General features: G+C 51.3%; 1 protein-coding gene across 1 annotated transcript in view; it reads left to right on the top strand.

Annotated features, from left to right (window-relative positions):
* LOC147673956 (uncharacterized) overlaps nt 1-19,547 on the top strand; it is a 181,090-nt gene that overhangs the window by 106,165 nt on the left and 55,378 nt on the right. The window contains exon 4 of the mRNA XM_086945038.1: nt 7,432-8,022. Within this exon, the coding sequence (XP_086801164.1) occupies nt 7,432-8,022 (591 nt within the window). The remainder of the gene's footprint in view (nt 1-7,431; nt 8,023-19,547) is intronic.

The following is a 19,547-nucleotide window of genomic DNA, read 5'->3' as shown; positions in this document are numbered from 1 at the left end:
TACTATATATAAAAGCAAGGGTGACACGCTCTCTCCAACTGTCACGCCTAGCACAGACCATTTGGAAATGGGCCATATATCACAAAATGTCTCTTCTGGCAGAACATCTTCCAGGAGTGAACAATCAGATTGCCGACCTTCTAAGCAGGCAGAGGCAACAAATCCAAGAGTGGGAACTTCACCCTCAGGTTCTCCTCCCATACTTTCAACAATGGGGATTTCCTCAAAAAGCCGAAAACGCTAAATGCCCAAGCTTCACCTCCAGGTACCTACACCTGCTGCCCTATGGATGAACTGGTCAGGGATATTTGCCTGCGCTTTTCTGCCTCTCCCACTCATTCCATTAGTAGTTCGGAAACTCAGACAAACATCCCTCACACTAATCCTAGTAGCTCCCACATGGGCCCGTCAATCCTTGTTCACCACCCTGATGAAGCTGTCAGTAGTTCCACACCAAAAGCTGCATCTCAACTCCAGACTCCTCACTCAGAGCCATAGAGAAAGCTGACACCCAGCTCCCAAAGAACTCAACCTAGCGATCTGGCTCCTGAAGTCATAGAGTTTAGCTATTTAAATCTTCCACCAGCCTGTATGAATATCATTAAAGAGGCCAGGAGTGCAGCTAAATGGAATTGATTTGTTATATTTTGCAATACCTATCAATCCATTAGATGCTTCTGTACAAAATATTATTTGTTATTTGTTACACTTGCAGCAGACTGGACTAGCTTACACATCCATCCTCTTACATCTCACTTCAATAGCTGCGTGCTTACAAAATAGACAACTTTTGTCTCTTTTCAGAGTACCAGTCATTATAGCCTTTATAGAAAGACTAAAGAGAGTATTACCACCAAGAGTTCCACCTGCACTACTATAGAACTTGAACATAGTCCTTACAGGGCTAATGGGTCCACCTTTTGAGCCAATGCACAGGTGTCAATAACAATTCCTCTCATGGAAAGTTGCCTTTCTTATTGCAATCACTTCCTTAAGGCAATTTGGAAAGCTCCAGGCTCTAACTATCCAGGAGCCTTTCTTTCAACTTCACGAAGACAAAGTGATTCTTCGAACCATTCCCAAATTTCTGCCTAAAGTAGTTTCGGCTTTTCACATCAATCAGTTGAGTTACCTGTATTCTTTCCTCATCCTGATTCTGTAGCAGAACAAGCTCTACATGCACTACACGTTAAAAGAGCTCTACTATATTATGTAGAAATAACAAAAGATTTTCGTAAAACGAAACTGCTTTTTGTTACCTTTTCGCCACTACACAAAGGCAATCCATTTCTAAATCAGGCATTGCAAGATGGATTGTGTAATGTATGAAAACATGTTATACAAAAGAGAAGAGAACCTTGACAGTACCCCCTAGAGCGCATTCCACCCACAGAATAGGGTCTACTATGGCCTTTCTAGGGAATATTCCCTTAGTTGAAATCTGTGAGGCAGCAACATGCTTTACACCGCACACATTCACCAAACACTATTGTGTAGATGTGTTAGCTAGGCAACAAGCTAATGTAGGCCAGGCAGTACTTAAAACGCTATTTCAAACAACTGCAACAGCTACAGGTTAACCACCGCTTTGGGAGAATACAGCTGTATAGTCTATGCAAAGCATGTGATCTACAGCTCATATGCCTCAAATGAAAAATGTTACTTACACAGTAAGCATCTGTTTTTGGCATGTAGAGCTGTAGATTTACATGCGCCCACCCGCCTCCCTGGGTACCTATACCTGTTGCAGTTTTATTTCTTATCTTACATACATACGCATGGACATCTCTATTCCGCCTTTACTAACTCCATTCTCACTCTGTACGGGAAAACAATCTAACAATGGAGTTGATGCCCATGCACACTATCACTGAAAGGAGGAGTCACCTACCTCGTCACTGGAAAAACTTCTTCAAAGAAAACCATAGTGCCAACATCCGGACCCAACACTGGATGGCAGGAGTATGCAAAGCATGTGAATCTACAGAACATGCCAAGAACAGATGCTTACTGGGTAAGTAACATTTTCATTGTGCCACTAGTTGCTTCTGCTGAATGGTAAATTTGTATGGCTTACCGTCCTGTGGGTGTTGATAACTATTGTAACTTACAATAATCATGTTTTACTAATGCAGGAGATTCACTTCAATTATCTAGGCGCGTCTTTAACCCCTTCTGCGCTGCGCGAATTTTCGCACTCTGCAGGAATTTTATTAAGTGGGCAGGATTCGGACGGCAACCGGCCGTCGTCAGCACACGTCCACTGTGACGCCGGGGGCCGTCCGAAGCACAAAAGGGGTTAAGTTTCAATCAATCAATCAATCAATCAATCATCGTATTTATATAGCGCACTACTTACCCAGAGGGTCTCAAGGCGCTGGGGGGGGGGTCTGCTACTGCTCGAACAACCAGGTCTTGAGTTGCTTCCTGAAGGGGAGGTGGTCCTGGGTCAGGCGGAGGTGGGTGGGGAGGGAGTTCCATGTCTTGGCGGCGAGGTAGGAGAAGGACCGTCCCCCTGTGGTGGCTCTGCGGATGCGGGGGACGGCGGCGAGGGCGTGGCTGGTCGAACGAAGCTGGCGTTTGGGAGCGTAGAAGTTGAGGCGGCTGTTGAGGTATCCTGGGCCTTGGCTGAGTAGGGCTTTGTGTGCGTGGGTGAGGAGACAGAAGGTGATTCTCCTGTTGACCGGAAGCCAATGCAGATCTCTCAGGTGTCCGGAGATGTGGCTGCGACGGGGGATGTCCAGGATGAGTCGTGCTGAGGCGTTCTGGATCCGCTGGAGTCTCTTCTGGAGTTTGGCGGTGGTTCCGGCGTAGAGGGTGTTGCCGTAGTCCAGACGGCTGGTGACGAGGGCCTGGGTGACCGTCTTCCTGGTCTCGGTGGGGATCCACCGGAAGATCTTACGTAGCATGCGCAGGATATTGAAGCACGACGAGGAGACGGCGTTGACTTGTCTGGTCATGGAGAGGGAGGAGTCCAGGATGAAGCCCAGGTTGCGTGCGTGGTCTGTTGGTTTGGGTGCGCTGCCTAGGGCGGGGGGCCACCAGGAGTCGTCCCAGGCGGAGGGTGAGGATCCCAGGATGAGGACTTCCGTCTTGTCCGAGTTCAGTTTCAGGCGGCTGTTCTTCATCCATTCGGCTACCTCTTTCATCCATTCGTGAAGGTTGGCTCTGGCGGTGGCGGGGTCGTTGGTAAGGGAGAGGATCAGCTGGGTGTCGTCGGGCGTAGGAGATGATGTTGAGGTTGTGCTGGCGTGCGATGTCTGCGAGGGGGCTCATGTAGATGTTGAAGAGGGTTGGACTGAGCGAGGAGCCTTGAGGGACGCCGCAGATGACTTCGGTGGCTTCAGATCTGAACGGGGGGAGGCGGACTCTCTGTGTTCTTCCGGCGAGGAAGGAGATGATCCACTCCAGTGCCTTCTCCTGGACTCCGACGTTGCTGAGGCGTTGTACTAGGGTACGATGGCAGACAGTGTCGAAGGCCGCGAAGAGGTCGAGGAGGATGAGGGCCGCTGTTTCTCCGTTGTCGAGCAGCGTTCGGATGTCATCGGTGACTGCGATCAGGGCGGTCTCGGTGCTGTGGTTGGCCCGAAAGCCAGACTGCGTGGGGTCGAGGGATCCGTTCGTCTCGAGGAAGGCGGCCAGCTGCTTGTTGACGGTCTTCTCGATGACTTTTGCAGGAAACGGGAGCAGCGAGATGGGGCGGTAGTTCTTGAGGTCGGTGGGGTCAGCCGATGGCTTCTTGAGTAGCACGCTGAGTTCGGCGTGCTTCCAGCTCTCCGGGAAGGTAGTGGTGTCGAAGGAGGTGTTGATGATGTCCCGTAGGTGGTGTGCGATGATAGCGTCGGCCTTGTTGAAGACGTGGTGAGGGCAGGGGTCGGTCGGAGATCCGGAGTGGATGGAGTTCATCGTGCGGACGGTGTCTTCGGTGCTGATCGGAGTCCAGGCGCGGAGGGTGGAGGTGGGGGGCGGTGGTTCGGTCGTGGTGCTCGTCGGTTGGGTGCTGAAGCTGTTGTGTATGTCCGCGATCTTGTTGTGGAAGTAGGAGGCGAGGGAGTTGCAGAGGTCTTGCGAAGGGGTGATGTCTTTGTTTCCGGCGTTGGGGTTGGAGAGCTCTTTCACGATGTTGAAGAGTTCTTTGCTGTTGTGTGCGTTGTTGTCCAGTCGTTCCTTGAATGCAGTTTTCTTGGTGGCGCGGATGAGTTGGTGGTGTTTCCGGGTGGCGAGCTTGAGGGCAGTCATGTTGTCCGGTGTTGGGTCTCTGCGCCAGGTTCTCTCGAGGGCTCAGCAGTTCTTCTTGGAGCTTTTGAGTTCGTCGGTGAACCATGGGGCTTTCTTGCTGCCGGGTCTGCTGGGCGGGGTCCTTAGGGGGGCGAGCTCGTCTGCGTAGTCGTTGATCCACTTTGTGAGGTTGGTGGCCGCCTGGCTAGGGTTCGTTGTGATGGTGGGAGGGTTCGTGCTCAGGGAGGACGCGAGCTGGTCGGCTGTGATCTTGTTCCAGTTTCTGCGTGAAGCCTGTTGCTGGTGGTGGTGGATCGTGGTCCTTGCAAAGCTGAAAAGGACGCAGCTGTGGTCCGTCCAGTGGAGCCCGGTGGCGTGGCTGAAGGCGATGTCCTTGCTGGATGAAAAGACGGGGTCGAGTGTGTGTCCGGCGTAGTGGGTGGGGGTGGTCACCAGTTGCTTGAGTCCCAGGTTGGCGAGGTTGTCCAGCAGGGTGGTGGTGTTGCGGTCGTTGTTGTTCTCCAGGTGGAAGTTGAGGTCCCCGAGGAGGATGTAGTCAGCGGAGCAGAGGGCGTGTGGGCTGATGAAGTCGGCGATGTCTTCGCTGAATTGTGTGCGTTGTCCAGGGGGTCTGTAGATGAGGGTGCCTCTTAGGGTGATCTTGGGGTTGGTGTGGACTTGGAAGTGCAGGTGCTCGGCGGTAGCGAGGGTGTCATCGGTGTTGGTCGTGATGCGGATGGTGTTCCTGTGGACGATGGCGATGCCTCCTCCGGTGTGGTTGATGCGGTCCCTTCGGATGATCTTGTAGCCGTCTGGGATGGCGGTGGCGATGTCAGGCGCGGAGGAGGCGTTCATCCAGGTTTCTGTGAAGAAGGCGACGTCTGGGGCTGTGGTGTCGAGCAGGTTCCAGATCTCAATGGTGTGCCTGTGGACAGAGCGGGTGTTGAGCAGGATGCATCTCAGGTGGCTGCTGCTGTTGCTCGTTGAGGTCTTGGGCACTGCTGGAGTGGTGCAGGTCCGGATGCAGGTGAACTTGCAGGCGTTGCAGAAGAAGGGTCCGTGAGTGCGTCTCGGGGTGGCTCGGTAGCAGCCCGGGCCTCGGCCGGCGTTGAGTGCGTTGAGGGTGGCGGTGTCGTATGTCCGGCGGGTGGGCAGGGGTCTGCGGGGGCCAGGGGTCCTGGCGCGGTCCAGGCGCGGACGGGCGCAGACGGGCTTACCTTTGGCGCACCTTCGGCGCACAATCGGCGCGCCCGCTGCGCATTACTGCTGCGCGTGCGCACGGTCGCCATTTATGGCGAAGTGCAGGGAGGGAGGGGCAGATGGGAGGCGGGAGCGGGGAGGAAGGGGGCGTGGCTACACTCCCCGGCGGCAGAAATCGGGGGTGCAGGGGTCAGCAGTACAGGGGGGGGAACGAGGGGCAGCACGGGGACAACTAAACAAGAATCAGGGCACAGACAGAAAAATTACAATACAGCAGAGACAGGCAGGCAGTGGTACACAGCGCGGAGGAGACAGCAGGCGGGGGGCGTGGCCTGAGGGCGGGCCCGAGGGCGGGAGGGCTCTGCGAGGCAGGCAGAATCGGCAGGCTGGGGCACACACAGCAGCTGGTGGCCGTGCGGCGCGGGGGTGTCCTACAAGTAGGTCACACTCACCTGTGCCGCACGGTCGCCATTTATGGCCAAGTGCAGGGAGGGAGGGGCAGCTGGGAGGCGGGAGCGGGGAGGAAGGGGGCGTGGCTACACTCCCTGGCGGCGGGAATCGGGGGTGCAGGGGTCAGCAGTACAGGGGGGGGGAACGAGGGGCAGCACGGGGACAACTAAACAAGTATCAGGGCACAGACAGAAAAATTACAATACAGCAGAAACAGGCAGGCAGTGGTACACAGCGCGGAGGAGACAGCAGGCGGGGGGCGTGGCCTGAGGGCGGACCCGAGGGCGGGAGGGCTCTGCGAGGCAGGCAGAATCGGCAGGCTGGGGCACACGCAGCAGCTGGTGGCCGTGCGGCACGGGGGTGTCCTACAAGTAGGTCACACTCACCTGTGCCGCACGGTCGCCATTTATGGCCAAGTGCAGGGAGGGAGGGGCAGCTGGGAGGCGGGAGCGGGGAGGAAGGGGGCGTGGCTACACTCCCCGGCGGCGGGAATCGGGGGTGCAGGGGTCAGCAGTACAGGGGGGGAACGAGGGGCAGCACGGGGACAACTAAACAAGTATCAGGGCACAGACAGAAAAATTACAATACAGCAGAGACAGGCAGGCAGTGGTACACAGCGCGGAGGAGACAGCAGGCGGGGGGCGTGGCCTGAGGGCGGACCGGAGGGCGGGAGGGCTCTGCGAGGCAGGCAGAATCGGCAGGCTGGGGCACACGCAGCAGCTGGTGGCCGTGCGGCGCGGGGGTGTCCTACAAGTAGGTCACACTCACCTGTGCCGCGCGGTCGCCATTTATGGCCAAGTGCAGGGAGGGAGGGGCAGCTGGGAGGCGGGAGCGGGGAGGAAGGGGGCGTGGCTATACTCCCCGGCGGCGGGAATTGGGGGTGCAGGGGTCAGCAGTACAGGGGGGGGAACGAGGGGCAGCACGGGGACAACTAAAGTATCAGGGCACAGACAGAAAAATTAAGTTTCAATCAAAACATCCTACTAATACCCCTCATTCCAAGATGACCTGAAATTCGTAAAGTAATATTATACCTGGAATTCCTCATCTTACTTCCTAATACCCTGGTGTGGTATTAGCTCAATGTTACAAGTTTTGCGTTTGGAATTGGGAATAAAAACGGACATCTTTTTAGAGACATTTATTTTTGCTCATTTTTCCCACATTCAGAGTGGTCCTTAAGTACACATTTCAGCAGGTTTGATGGGGTATAAGAACAATCATCATAATCCTGATTAGATTGTAAGCAGCTGTTTCCGCCTAAAATTGGAGTACCTTATTACAAGTGATGGAGGCCCTAAAAATCTATGAAAGAACAGTCAATATGGCATTAGTTTGAATTTTTCTTAAAAATAACACAGCTAATTAAAACAGGCAGTACATGAAAATAGTCCTCTTTTGAAGGCTGTCTTATATACTTGGCACTCCACCTCTTCAGGCTGATCTAGCTGTTCTGAAAATTCTCTATTTTCAGCAGGACAATCTTGCATTTCACATTGTTTCTGATTCTATTCACTGTTATGCCTAATCTATATGACTAAATGTGTATGTTTTTGTTTCTAGGTGAACATCAACAACTTTCTGATCACAGTCAGTTTCCTGATGGCATTGATAGCTATGTCCCTGAGAAACCTCAAGCACCAATACGATCTGTATCACAGTCACCACCCTTGTATCTGCCAACAACACAGTCAAAGCCTCCCCCAGCATCACAGTTGCCCACAGCTCTATCACCGTTTCATTCCGATTGGAACAATCTTGCCAAAACATTCAGCTCTAAAATTTCTCAAAAGATCAACCTAGCCTTAGGAAAGACTCAAACTTACTCTGCAGCAGAGCAACTTCAACCAACAATTAAGGAACGAGAATCCAGCATTTTTCCAGCACACCCACATAGCCAGCGACCATGCAGAAAGCGATATAGTTCACCCGAGCCGGATGAGACTTCAAAACGGAAGTACCAGCTCAGAGAAAAGAGTGTACAGGTTAAGTACACATTCAATGATGATGATGAAGAAGATGAGGAGAATTATAGCTGGTCAGACCGAAGTTCTGAGAAATCCTGGACCTGTGATGAGGAGGATGAAGATGAAGATGAAGATGAAGAGAATGCTGTTGAAATGAACGAAGACGACTTGAGTGAGAATGAGGAGGGTAAGACCAACTCTAAATCCATAGGCTTTAATACAAATACTTTACAGCATTTTAAATATGAGGAATACATTTCCGCTTGATCTTTCATAAGTGGTTGAGAAGTTTCCGATAAATATTTAGGGTATCCTAGCAGAGAAAGAATCACTGAGTTTTCTATTTTACATGTTTACACTTGATCCTGCATGTTGAGGGTCCAAGCCACACCACTTGGGTTCTCAGCTAAGGTTAAGAAAGGCTACTGTAAGCAGTAAGGGAAGCCTTAGGGCAACCTTTGGCTTACAGTATTACAGATCATCTGCAATCAAGAGACAAATTGGATGACCAAGCACATAGGTCTACATTTATATGCAAAAAAATCAGGGGATGGTCACAGCCCACTGATCTCCTGTTGCGCTATGTACTGTAAGATGACGAAATATAAGGGTAATGCCAACTAGGTTCTTGGGTATGTACCTCAAGACATCATTGTAGGAAACTGGCTCTGTATATACTATACCAAAAGGAGGTATAGTGTGCACAGAGTCCAGTGGAACCCCAACGGTAGGCAGAGGTAAAAGTAGATAGCACCTTACTCCCTATTTGTTGTAGTGTGGGCGAGCAGTAAGGCTTTATCAGAGGGTACTGTTAAACATTTGTTGTACACACTCGGGCATCAAATGATGTCACACACTCAGAGCTCAGACCGATTTTGTTTCTATAAAAGTAATATTTAGTTATATTTATTTTCTAGAACCAAGCAAGCCTGACACAAGTAAGTGTAAATGGTACTTTTCAAGGCAGGTTGAACATTACAAGCAAACTGAACGAAAATGACTTTGTAAATGCTTTGAATACAGTTGAAATTACTGTTAGATTACTTTTAATTACTTTATGGATTTCTTTTTCAACTCAGTGTGATATGCCTAGATATCACACTGGGGCATTTCCTATAGAAAAGGTAAGAAAAACTATTTTTAGATATGTGTAGTTTTTCACGTTCTCATACAAAACCAACTCCACACTTGAAACAATTTTCACAAGAAAGCAGTCAATGCAGTTCTGTGGAAGAAAATGAGGTTATCGGCTTCAAGGTAAGTACTTGGGTTTGGGAGTTGGTTATCTGCAGTTAGAACCAGGGTTCCCCCAGGGTCAATAATGGACTTTCAAAGCACCCTCATCGGCACGAGGGCGGCCGATGCAGAGTGCTGAGGCCCAATGTTATCCAATGGGGGAATAGGGGTCCTCCGGTTGGTGGCTGCTCACAAGCAGGCCACAAGGTTGGGGAGCAAAGCTCCTTGTGTTACGCTCAGGGTAAAAGGGGATCTGAGTTAGCACACAAAGTACACCCGCAGTGGCACAGGGGCAGCTGGGTGCAGGGTGCTGTTTTGGCGTTGGGTGCCCTGTTGATTTCAATGAGAGTTGCTGCTTTTGGATTTTGGCTGCAGGCTCGGTCCAGGAAGACTTCCGGGAGAAACCAACAGCTGGGCAGGTAAGTTAGAGGGCTTGAGGATGTAGGTGCACCTCGGGTTCTCCTCTCCAAGACGCAGAGCGGCTGAATGCAGGGGTGTCTTTTAAGGTCTGATTTCACCTTCCCGGGCCACTAGCGGTTGGGGGGTATCCGTGCAGAGGCTGCAGGCAAAGTCATTGAGTCCTGAAGTGGTCAACCCACGGTGGACTCAGACGCTGGGGCGCTGGGGGGCCTTTCAGGGATGGGTGGCCACTTGGACTCAGGCCATAGGCGTCGGGTGCAATGGTGGTCCCAGGCGTCGGGTTTCTTTGTCCTCAACAGGCTCTGAGTCTTTCTTGGCTATTTCTTTTGAACAGAGCTGCTGTTCAAAGGAGATCCGGTCTTTGTTGAAGGCAGTCAGTCCTCCCAGGGGTTCTGGAGGTGGCTGGATGAAGGACAAGGTGACTTTTGGTGCAGGATCTCTGGAAACTGCAGACGGGCTGGTAGGGCTGGGGCCAAGTCAGTTCTTCTCTGCAGTCTCCTCTGCTGGGCGCCTTCTTTCGTCCTTCTTCGTAGGTTGCAGGAATCTGTATTCTTGGTTCAAGACCGCCCCTAAATACTGTATGTAGGGGCTGTGTTAGGGGACTTGAGGTCAGTAACCAATGGGCTACCGACCTTAGGGTGACTACACCCTTGGTGTGCTCACCCCACGTGGGGAAGTGGGCACAATCTCTAATCCTGATTAGAGAGTGCCTGCCATCTGCAAGATGGTGGGCACTAAAGAGTGGGCTTCACCTCTCCTCCCCCACCTGAGGGGTGGGGTTGGCAAAGGTGGTCCCACCTTCTGGGCTGTTCTAATATTTCCCGCCTGTCTTCCTGCTGAATAGGAGGGTAGACAGGAAGGGTGCCTACTCCTGATGGCAGGAGAGGCTGGGAGTCGCATTACAAAGGCATCAAGGCCTTTAAAGCTCCCCTGCCACAGATGGCTGTTCCTGGCTTGGGAGAGGCGTGACCACCTCCGCCCAGGAAAGGCTTTGTTTCTGGGCTCAAGGAGTGCAGGCTTCCACCCAGGGGTCCAGAAACATGTCTCGTGATGGCAGGCTGGTGCGTACCCGTCAGGGAACCCACCAAAAGCTGGTCGTTTTTCAGGGGATATCTCTAAGATGCCCTCTGATTGCATTTTTCATTAAATCCCACATTGAGCAGGAGTGTGGGCTTAATATGCTAAGAAGTTTGATACCAAACCTATCAGTTTTCAGTAAAGCCATTATGGTGCTCTGTAGTTCGTAATGACAAACTTCCAGCAGCATATACTCTTAATGGCATTACTGCACTTACAATGTCCAATAATTGGTCTAGACACTGTAGGGGTACAGGGCTCATGCACCTGTACTCTCACCACTGGTATAGTTACCCAGTTAGAGGGGTGGCTGACCTATGCCAGGACAGTGGGTTGTAGGCATGGCACACAGGGATGTGTAACAAAAACAGGGGGGAACTTTTTTACTGGTTCCACCAAGTTGCACAACCATGACCTCCGTATGAATCCAATGAATTAAATTACAACCATGTTCATCTTCCTTTTAACCATTTTTAATTTTTATCCGTTTGATTTTTTGTCCTTTGAAAACATTATTTCAATTCGTTTTATCCATACACTTTCTGCTACTGGAATGTTCAAACAAACTCCAAGGCACAAGTTGATTCCGCATATCATGATGTTTATTTTTTAAAAAGAACCCAATGCATTTCGGGATATAAAAAAATCCCTTCGTCAGGGGCATCTAGAAAATAATACAAAGTACTTATGTTAATGTTTAGACCAACATTATCTCTTTTATGCAATTTAGTAAGTGACGTACATCACATGTTACTCAGAGATATTCAAAAGGGTAACCAGTATTTGCCACGTTTGTATACACTTAAATCTGATTAACCAAAAATACACTGAAACAAGCATTGGAAATGCAATAGGTCTCGCAGCATTAGAGTTAGTGCTTTTAGAATTGTTTATGGGTTTTTTTGTAAATCTTTAGCATTTTTGTTTCCTGTAGCCAATGATAAAGAATTAAAAAAAAAAGCCATAAACATTTCTAAAAGCTCTAACTCAAATGCTCCGAGACCTATTGCACTGTGTGAGGGTGAGCGGTTGAGGGTGAGTGAGGGTGAGTGAGGGTGAGGGTGGGTGAGGGTGAGTGAGGGTGAGTGAGGGGTTGAGGGTGAGTGAGGGTGAGGGGTTGAGGGTGAGTGAGAGTGAGGGTGAGTGAGGGTGAGTGAGGGTGAGTGAGAGTGAGGGTGAGTGAGGGTGAGAGTGAGTGAGGGTGAGGGTGAGTGAGGGTGAGTGAGGGTGAGTGAGGGTGAGGGTGAGGGTGGGTGAGGGTGAGTGAGGGTGAGGGTGAGTGAGGGTGAGTGAGGGTGGGTGAGGGTGAGTGAGGGTGAGGGTGAGTGAGGGTGAGTGAGGGTGGGTGAGGGTGAGTGAGGGTGAGTGAGGGTGAGGGTGAGTGAGGGTGAGGGGTTGATGTTGAGGGGTTGAGGGTGAGAGGGTGAGTGAGGGGTTGAGGGTGAGTGAGGGTGAGGGTGAGTTAGGGTGAGGGGTTGAGGGTGAGTGAGGGTGAGGGGTTGAGGGTGAGTGAGGGTGAGGGGTTGAGGGTGGGTGAGGGGTTGAGGGTGGGTGAGGGGTTGAGGGTGAGTGAGGTGAGGGGTTGAGGGTGAGTGAGGGTGAGGGTGAGTGAGGGTGAGTGAGGGTGAGTGAGGTTGAGGGTGAGTGAGGGTGAGGGTGAGTGAGGGTGAGTGAGGGTGAGTGAGGTGAGGGGTTGAGGGTGAGTGAGGGTGAGTGAAGGTGAGTGAGGGTGAGTGAGGTGAGGGGTTGAGGGTGAGTGAGGGTGAGTGAGGGTGAGTGAGGGTGAGTGAGGGTGAGTGAGGTGAGGGGTTGAGGGTGAGTGAGGGTGAGTGAGGGTGAGTGAGGGGTTGAGGGTGAGTGAGGGTGAGTGAGGGTGAGTGAGTGAGGGGTTGAGGGTGAGTGAGTGAGGGGTTGAGGGTGAGTGAGGGTGAGTGAGGGTGAGAGGGTGGGTGAGGGTGGGTGAGTGAGGGTGAGTGGGGGTGAGTGAGGGTGAGTGAGGGTGGGTGAGGGTGGGTGAGTGAGGGTGAGTGAGGGTGAGTGAGGGTGAGTGAGGGTGAGTGAGGGTGGGTGAGTGAGGGTGAGTGGGGGTGAGTGTGGGTGAGTGGGGGTGAGTGAGGGTGAGTGGGGGTGAGTGAGGGTGAGTGGGGGTGAGTGAGGGTGAGTGAGGGTGAGTGAGGGTGAGTGAGGGTGGGTGAGTGAGTGTGAGTGAGGGTGAGTGGGGGTGAGTGAGGGTGGGTGAGGGTGGGTGAGTGAGGGTGAGTGAGGGTGAGTGAGGGTGAGTGAGGGTGAGTGAGGGTGGGTGAGTGAGGGTGAGTGGGGGTGAGTGTGGGTGAGTGGGGGTGAGTGAGGGTGAGTGGGGGTGAGTGAGGGTGAGTGAGGGTGAGTGAGGGTGAGTGAGGGTGAGTGAGGGTGGGTGAGTGAGTGTGAGTGGGGGTGAGTGGGGGTGAGTGTGGGTGAGTGGGGGTGAGTGAGGGTGAGTGGGAGTGAGTGAGGGTGAGTGAGGGTGAGTGAGGGTGAGTGAGGGTGAGTGAGGGTGAGTGAGGTTGAGGGTGAGTGAGGGTGAGTGAGGGTGAGGGGTTGAGGGTGAGTGAGGGTGAGTGAAGGTGAGTGAGGGTGAGTGAGGGTGAGTGAGGTGAGGGGTTGAGGGTGAGTGAGGGTGAGTGAGGGTGAGTGAGGTGAGGGGTTGAGGGTGAGTGAGGGTGAGTGAGGGTGAGTGAGGGTGAGTGAGGGTGAGTGAGGGTGAGTGAGGGTGAGTGAGGGTGAGTGAGGGGTTGAGGGTGAGTGAGGGTGAGTGAGGGTGAGTGAGGGTGAGTGAGTGAGGGGTTGAGGGTGAGTGAGTGAGGGGTTGAGGGTGAGTGAGGGTGAGAGGGTGGGTGAGGGTGGGTGAGTGAGGGTGAGTGGGGGTGAGTGAGGGTGAGTGAGGGTGGGTGAGGGTGGGTGAGTGAGGGTGAGTGAGGGTGAGTGAGGGTGAGTGAGGGTGGGTGAGTGAGTGTGAGTGAGGGTGAGTGGGGGTGAGTGGGGGTGAGTGTGGGTGAGTGGGGGTGAGTGAGGGTGAGTGGGGGTGAGTGAGGGTGAGTGAGGGTGAGTGAGGGTGACTGAGGGTGACTGAGGGTGAGTGAGGGTGACTGAGGGTGAGTGAGGGTGACTGAGGGTGAGTGAGGGTGACTGAGGGTGAGTGAGGGTGACTGAGGGTGACTGAGGGTGAGTGAGGGTGAGTGAGGTGAGGGGTTGAGGGTGAGTGAGGGTGAGGGGTTGAGGGTGAGTGAGGGTGAGTGAGGGTGAGTGAGGGTGAGGGGTTGAGGGTGAGACTACGGGATCCTGGTGTTTAGTTGGGGGTCCTAAATGTGCTGAAGGTCTTAATTTAAGCCTCTTGCCTTATTACATTTATTTTTTATTCCAGCAAATGCTGACACGTGGTGCTAAGAGATAGCTATATCTGACTTTTCTGCACCAGCATTTGTCATTTCTACTTTCTACCAGGGTGGCCCGAACTGTTGTTACCTTGCCCTCAAAGACATACTGGTTGGTGCATGCAAGTGTGGGAGAAAAATGCGTTTGTTGGTGTGGCTTGTACCTAGACTGGATGGTGTTTGTTTAGTGACTGGAGAAGTGCTCCAGCTGTTAAGCTGAAAAGTGTTGCTGCAACGTGTGGATGCTTGTGAAGGACATCATGTAGTGAAGATGCTCCCTTGGCGTAAGGAGCATAGTAGAGAAGACGTGGTGAGGAGGCTGATAGCTGGTGAGTTCAGGATTTAGCATGCGGCCTGTGCATGTATGTAGGGGACATGCAAAAAGACCAGAGATGTACTTCGATCCTAGGACAACAAGTGAACGGGGTAGCTGGTTAGTATTTTAGAAAGGGTATATGCTGGATCTGTGTCACACGGCGGGTAAAATAAACAAAAAAAAAGAAGCCGGAGGGAAGAGAGGGGAGGGGGGAGGAGAAATGCGACACGGCGGGAAGGGGAGGGGGCGGAACGGGGGCGGAGAGGGGAGAGGTGCGAGTAAAATAAACAAAAAAAAAGAAGCCGGAGGGAAGAGAGGGGAGGGGGGAGGAGAAATGCGACACGGCGGGAAGGGGAGGGGGCGGAACGGGGGCGGAGAGCTGAAAAGTGTTGCTGCAACGTGTGGATGCTTGTGAAGGACATCATGTAGTGAAGATGCTCCCTTGGCGTAAGGAGCATAGTAGAGAAGACGTGGTGAGGAGGCTGATAGCTGGTGAGTTCAGGATTTAGCATGCGGCCTGTGCATGTATGTAGGGGACATGCAAAAAGACCAGAGATGTACTTCGATCCTAGGACAACAAGTGAACGGGGTAGCTGGTTAGTATTTTAGAAAGGGTATATGCTGGATCTGTGTCACACGGCGGGTAAAATAAACAAAAAAAAAGAAGCCGGAGGGAAGAGAGGGGAGGGGGGAGGAGAAATGCGACACGGCGGGAAGGGGAGGGGGCGGAACGGGGGCAGAGAGGGGAGAGGTGCGAGTAAAATAAACAAAAAAAAAGAAGCCGGAGGGAAGAGAGGGGAGGGGGGAGGAGAAATGCGACACGGCGGGAAGGGGAGGGGGCGGAACGGGGGCGGAGAGGGGAGAGAGAGAGTAGGCAAGGCGACACGGCGGGAGGGGGCGGAGCGGGTAAACAAAGACGGACATGCACGCGCCCGTGACTTTTAAGGTCAATGCGCATGCGCATAAGCTTAATGCGCATGCGCATTGACCTTAAAAGTCACGGGCACTGCAAGGAATCGCCACGATTCCTTGCAGTGTGGATAAAGAGTGGATAACTCGCAATACTCTCGCCTTGCTCGATGCGCATGCGCATCGACAGGCGAGACCTAAAAATCAATTGAACGCCTGTATCTGCAGTTATGTTAATGTACGAAAATGCATAATATAACCCGTCCCTTTTTAAATTAGGCTTTGTTCTCATATCTACCACCCAGCAGGTTTTCTAACATTTGAACTTACCATGACATGCCTTATTTCTTCAAAGTTCAAACTCCATCCAAAACAAAAAGTTCATAAACATGATCATTCTCCAGTTCCGGCATGTTGCTTTTCCGAGCGTGCCACGGCACAAGCTTTTCATTTAACTCAGCGTTTCAACTGCCGAAGAAACCCCAGTTTTACCGACTCTACGCCCTGTTAAATTACCCTCAGGTGTTAAACTCACATTCACCTTCAGCCAGTGGCGTCACTAGGGGTGTGCGGGGGGTGCGGACCGCACCGGGTGACACCATTAACATGGGGTGACACCGTCAGTCGTCATCAAACAAGAGGGAGTGTGATCTATTGATCGAACGGGCACCAATTACCACCTCAAGGGGGAGGTGGAAGGTCCAGTTCCAGCGTGTGCCCATGTGCAGAGTACTCAAACATCAAGCGGGGGTTGCTGAACTGTTCCTAGTAAAAAAGGAGGAGACTGGCTGTGCCGAAGGTGTACGTTAACACCCCTGGGCATCCATTAAGTTGGACATGTTTGCCTCACACACCCCGAGGGATGTCATGCTTCATCATCGGCGGTTGCTCCTCGTCGGGGAGGCGGTGCAATCCCCGACGGGCTCACCTCAAAGAGGGGCTCTTTGGCGGAGATCTTTTTGTCCAGCTGCCTGTTGATGAAGTGCGGGTATGTGGGCCAGGGCAATAGTATCCTGAAATGGAAGGTGAGGTTTAAAATATAGTAGAGGGTCCCTGAAAAGACTTTATTCTGGAGGTCCTCCTACTATCATTAAAAGGTGTAGTTTAGCTTGTTGGGTCACGGAGAGTTACGTGCCGTGTTTCAAACTAGACTAATGTGAAGGTCGGTCAACATGTTTCTCGCTAGGGGATTTCCCGCGATTCGTCAGGACCTGGTGAGAATGTGGGTGGGGGTTTAAAACAGGGACATGCTAGTGTCATGAACCTCGTGTGCTTTACCTCAGGGGAAATCCTGTGCCTGAAGTATGGAGACAAAAGGAGACATTAGAGCAGGTATCATGTTAAATATCAACAATTGTCTTTGGTATCAGCCAATCTAGCATCTCAGTGCAGTGAAGTGGAAGTGGTGTGTGTTGTTTCACACATACGAACATGCCTGTGATGTATAATGAGTGTGTGGTGTAGTGAACACTCATATACCTATGTCCGTGGTGGGTGCGTTGTGATTAAAAACAATAGTTAAAACCAGTAGTTAAAAACGCAACTGCTATCTCAGGGAGAGAACTCGAATCAAGAGGTGGCAAATCATGGCGTGGTTAATTACAAACTCACCTAAAGGTCTTGGACTAATAGCCACCTGAGTTGTCGGCGGGTCGGTACAACAGAAGTTGCCTAAAGTTCAGGCTAAGGAAAGAGACCTAAAGTTATGGAAGTTCTTGGTGTCTTTTCCTCCGTATAGGGCACCTATGGAGTTGTTAGATCTTACCTCAGGTTATCCGTGTCCGTGCTGAGTCACCTACCCTTCACCGCCGAGCTCGAATAGGTAATGAACTAGCGGGGCGTGGGCTATTTATAGGTAGACTCGTCATCAGGTAGCGTCAGTTAACGCCCTCAGTGCGGGTCACGTGATAACCAAGGTCATGCCGGCCATGATGGAGTGGTGTAGTTAGTGTTTGACCTGACGTGGGTTGACACAGTGACAAGGGGTTGGATGTTTACAGGGAATGCCAGGGAATGTCTTCATTCAGACCTTGTCTATCTGTGGAGAGGCGGTGTACCCACCTTTGTTCTTTGCGGAACAGGGCATTTTTTGGGCAATTTGGACTTGCCTCAAGAATCACCCACCGTATGCAGTCGGCGCTGTGTTGTTTCTCAAGATAGTGTTTGCACATCTTCGTGTGCGATTTCTTGCACCGGAAATTACTGCGGTGTTCAGTGATCCTTGTCTTAATTGTACGTGTAGTCATCCCAATGTATTTGAGACCACATGGGCAAGTCAGCATATAGATGCAATGAGTGGTGTTGCAGTTCGTGTGGCCCTGGATGACCCATTTAAAGGTGTCGGTGAGCTGTAATGTTTTCTGGGGGGTAGTGTATTTGCAAACCCCACAGTTACCGCATGGGTAATGACCGGTAACCGGTGGCAGGTTCCATAGTGTCTGTTGGGAACTTTTTTTGGTGGTCTTAGGTCGAGTGTGGATCAATATGTCCTTCACATTTTGTGACCTTTTGAAAGCAAACCTCGGTTGTTTAAAAGTAAAATCACCTGTGTTAAGGATTCCCCAGTGGCGTTTAATTGTGTTTTTGATCTTGGTTGATAGTGGGGTGAATGTCGTCACACAGGTGATCGGTTGGTTTTCGATGGGTAGTTTTTCCCGTCTCTCCAGGAGTGCCTCTCTGTTATTATTCCTTGCCCGTTTTTTTGCTTTCATAACCTCTCCTTTGGGATAGCCTCTGTCTAGTAGGTTTCTTGATAAGATGGTGGATTCCTTTTTGTAGTCTGCAATGTTACTACAATTCCGTCTGATCCGGAGGAATTGTCCAAATGGTAAATTGGACCGTAAGGCTTTGGGATGGTGGCTCTCAAAATGTAGGAGACTATTTCGGTCTGTTGGTTTCCTAAACATTGTTGTCTGGAGTCTACCATCTACCAGTTGTACTGTTAGGTCGAGAAAAGCAATCTCTTTGGGCGAGGAGGACATGGTGAACCGGAGATACGGGTTCAGTGAGTTAACCCATACGAAGAAGGCCTCATGTGAGTTAGGACGACCCGACCATAGGATGAGGATATCGTCAATGAAGCGCTTCCACATTGTGATATTGGCTAGAAATGGGTTGGATTGGTGGTGGATGAATCTGTCCTCGAAGTCGGCCATATACAGACATGCCACCGACGGGGCAAAAGTGCTGCCCATCGAGGTTCCTTGGGTCTGATGGAAGAATTGCCCCTTAAACTCAAAGAAGTTTTCAGTGAGTGCCAGTGTAGCGCATTCCATAATGAATGAGGGCGGAGTGTTAGAATCCCAATCCTCCATCCTCAGGCGTGACTCGATTACCTCTAGTGTGGCCACTGGCACTCACTGAAAACTTCTTTGAGTTTAAGGGGCAATTCTTCCATCAGACCCAAGGAACCTCGATGGGCAGCACTTTTGCCCCGTCGGTGGCATGTCTGTATATGGCCGACTTCGAGGACAGATTCATCCACCACCAATCCAACCCATTTCTAGCCAATATCACAATGTGGAAGCACTTCATTGACGATATCCTCATCCTATGGTCGGGTCGTCCTAACTCACATGAGGCCTTCTTCGTATGGGTTAACTCACTGAACCCGTATCTCCGGTTCACCATGTCCTCCTCGCCCAAAGAGATTGCTTTTCTCGACCTAACAGTACAACTGGTAGATGGTAGACTCCAGACAACAATGTTTAGGAAACCAACAGACCGAAATAGTCTCCTACATTTTGAGAGCCACCATCCCAAAGCCTTACGGTCCAATTTACCATTTGGACAATTCCTCCGGATCAGACGGAATTGTAGTAACATTGCAGACTACAAAAAGGAATCCACCATCTTATCAAGAAACCTACTAGACAGAGGCTATCCCAAAGGAGAGGTTATGAAAGCAAAAAAACGGGCAAGGAATAATAACAGAGAGGCACTCCTGGAGAGACGGGAAAAACTACCCATCGAAAACCAACCGATCACCTGTGTGACGACATTCACCCCACTATCAACCAAGATCAAAAACACAATTAAACGCCACTGGGGAATCCTTAACACAGGTGATTTGACTTTTGAACAACCGAGGTTTGCTTTCAAAAGGTCACAAAATGTGAAGGACATATTGATCCACACTCGACCTAAGACCACCAAAAAAAGTTCCCAACAGACACTATGGAACCTGCCACCGGTTACCGGTCATTACCCATGCGGTAACTGTGGGGTTTGCAAATACACTACCCCCCAGAAAACATTACAGCTCACCGACACCTTTAAATGGGTCATCCAGGGCCACACGAACTGCAACACCACTCATTGCATCTATATGCTGACTTGCCCATG

The sequence above is a fragment of the Lissotriton vulgaris genome, chromosome 12 (assembly GCF_964263255.1).
Source record: "Lissotriton vulgaris chromosome 12, aLisVul1.2, whole genome shotgun sequence".
Lineage (NCBI taxonomy): Eukaryota > Metazoa > Chordata > Amphibia > Caudata > Salamandridae > Lissotriton > Lissotriton vulgaris.
This window is presented reverse-complemented; position numbering and strand designations above follow the sequence as displayed.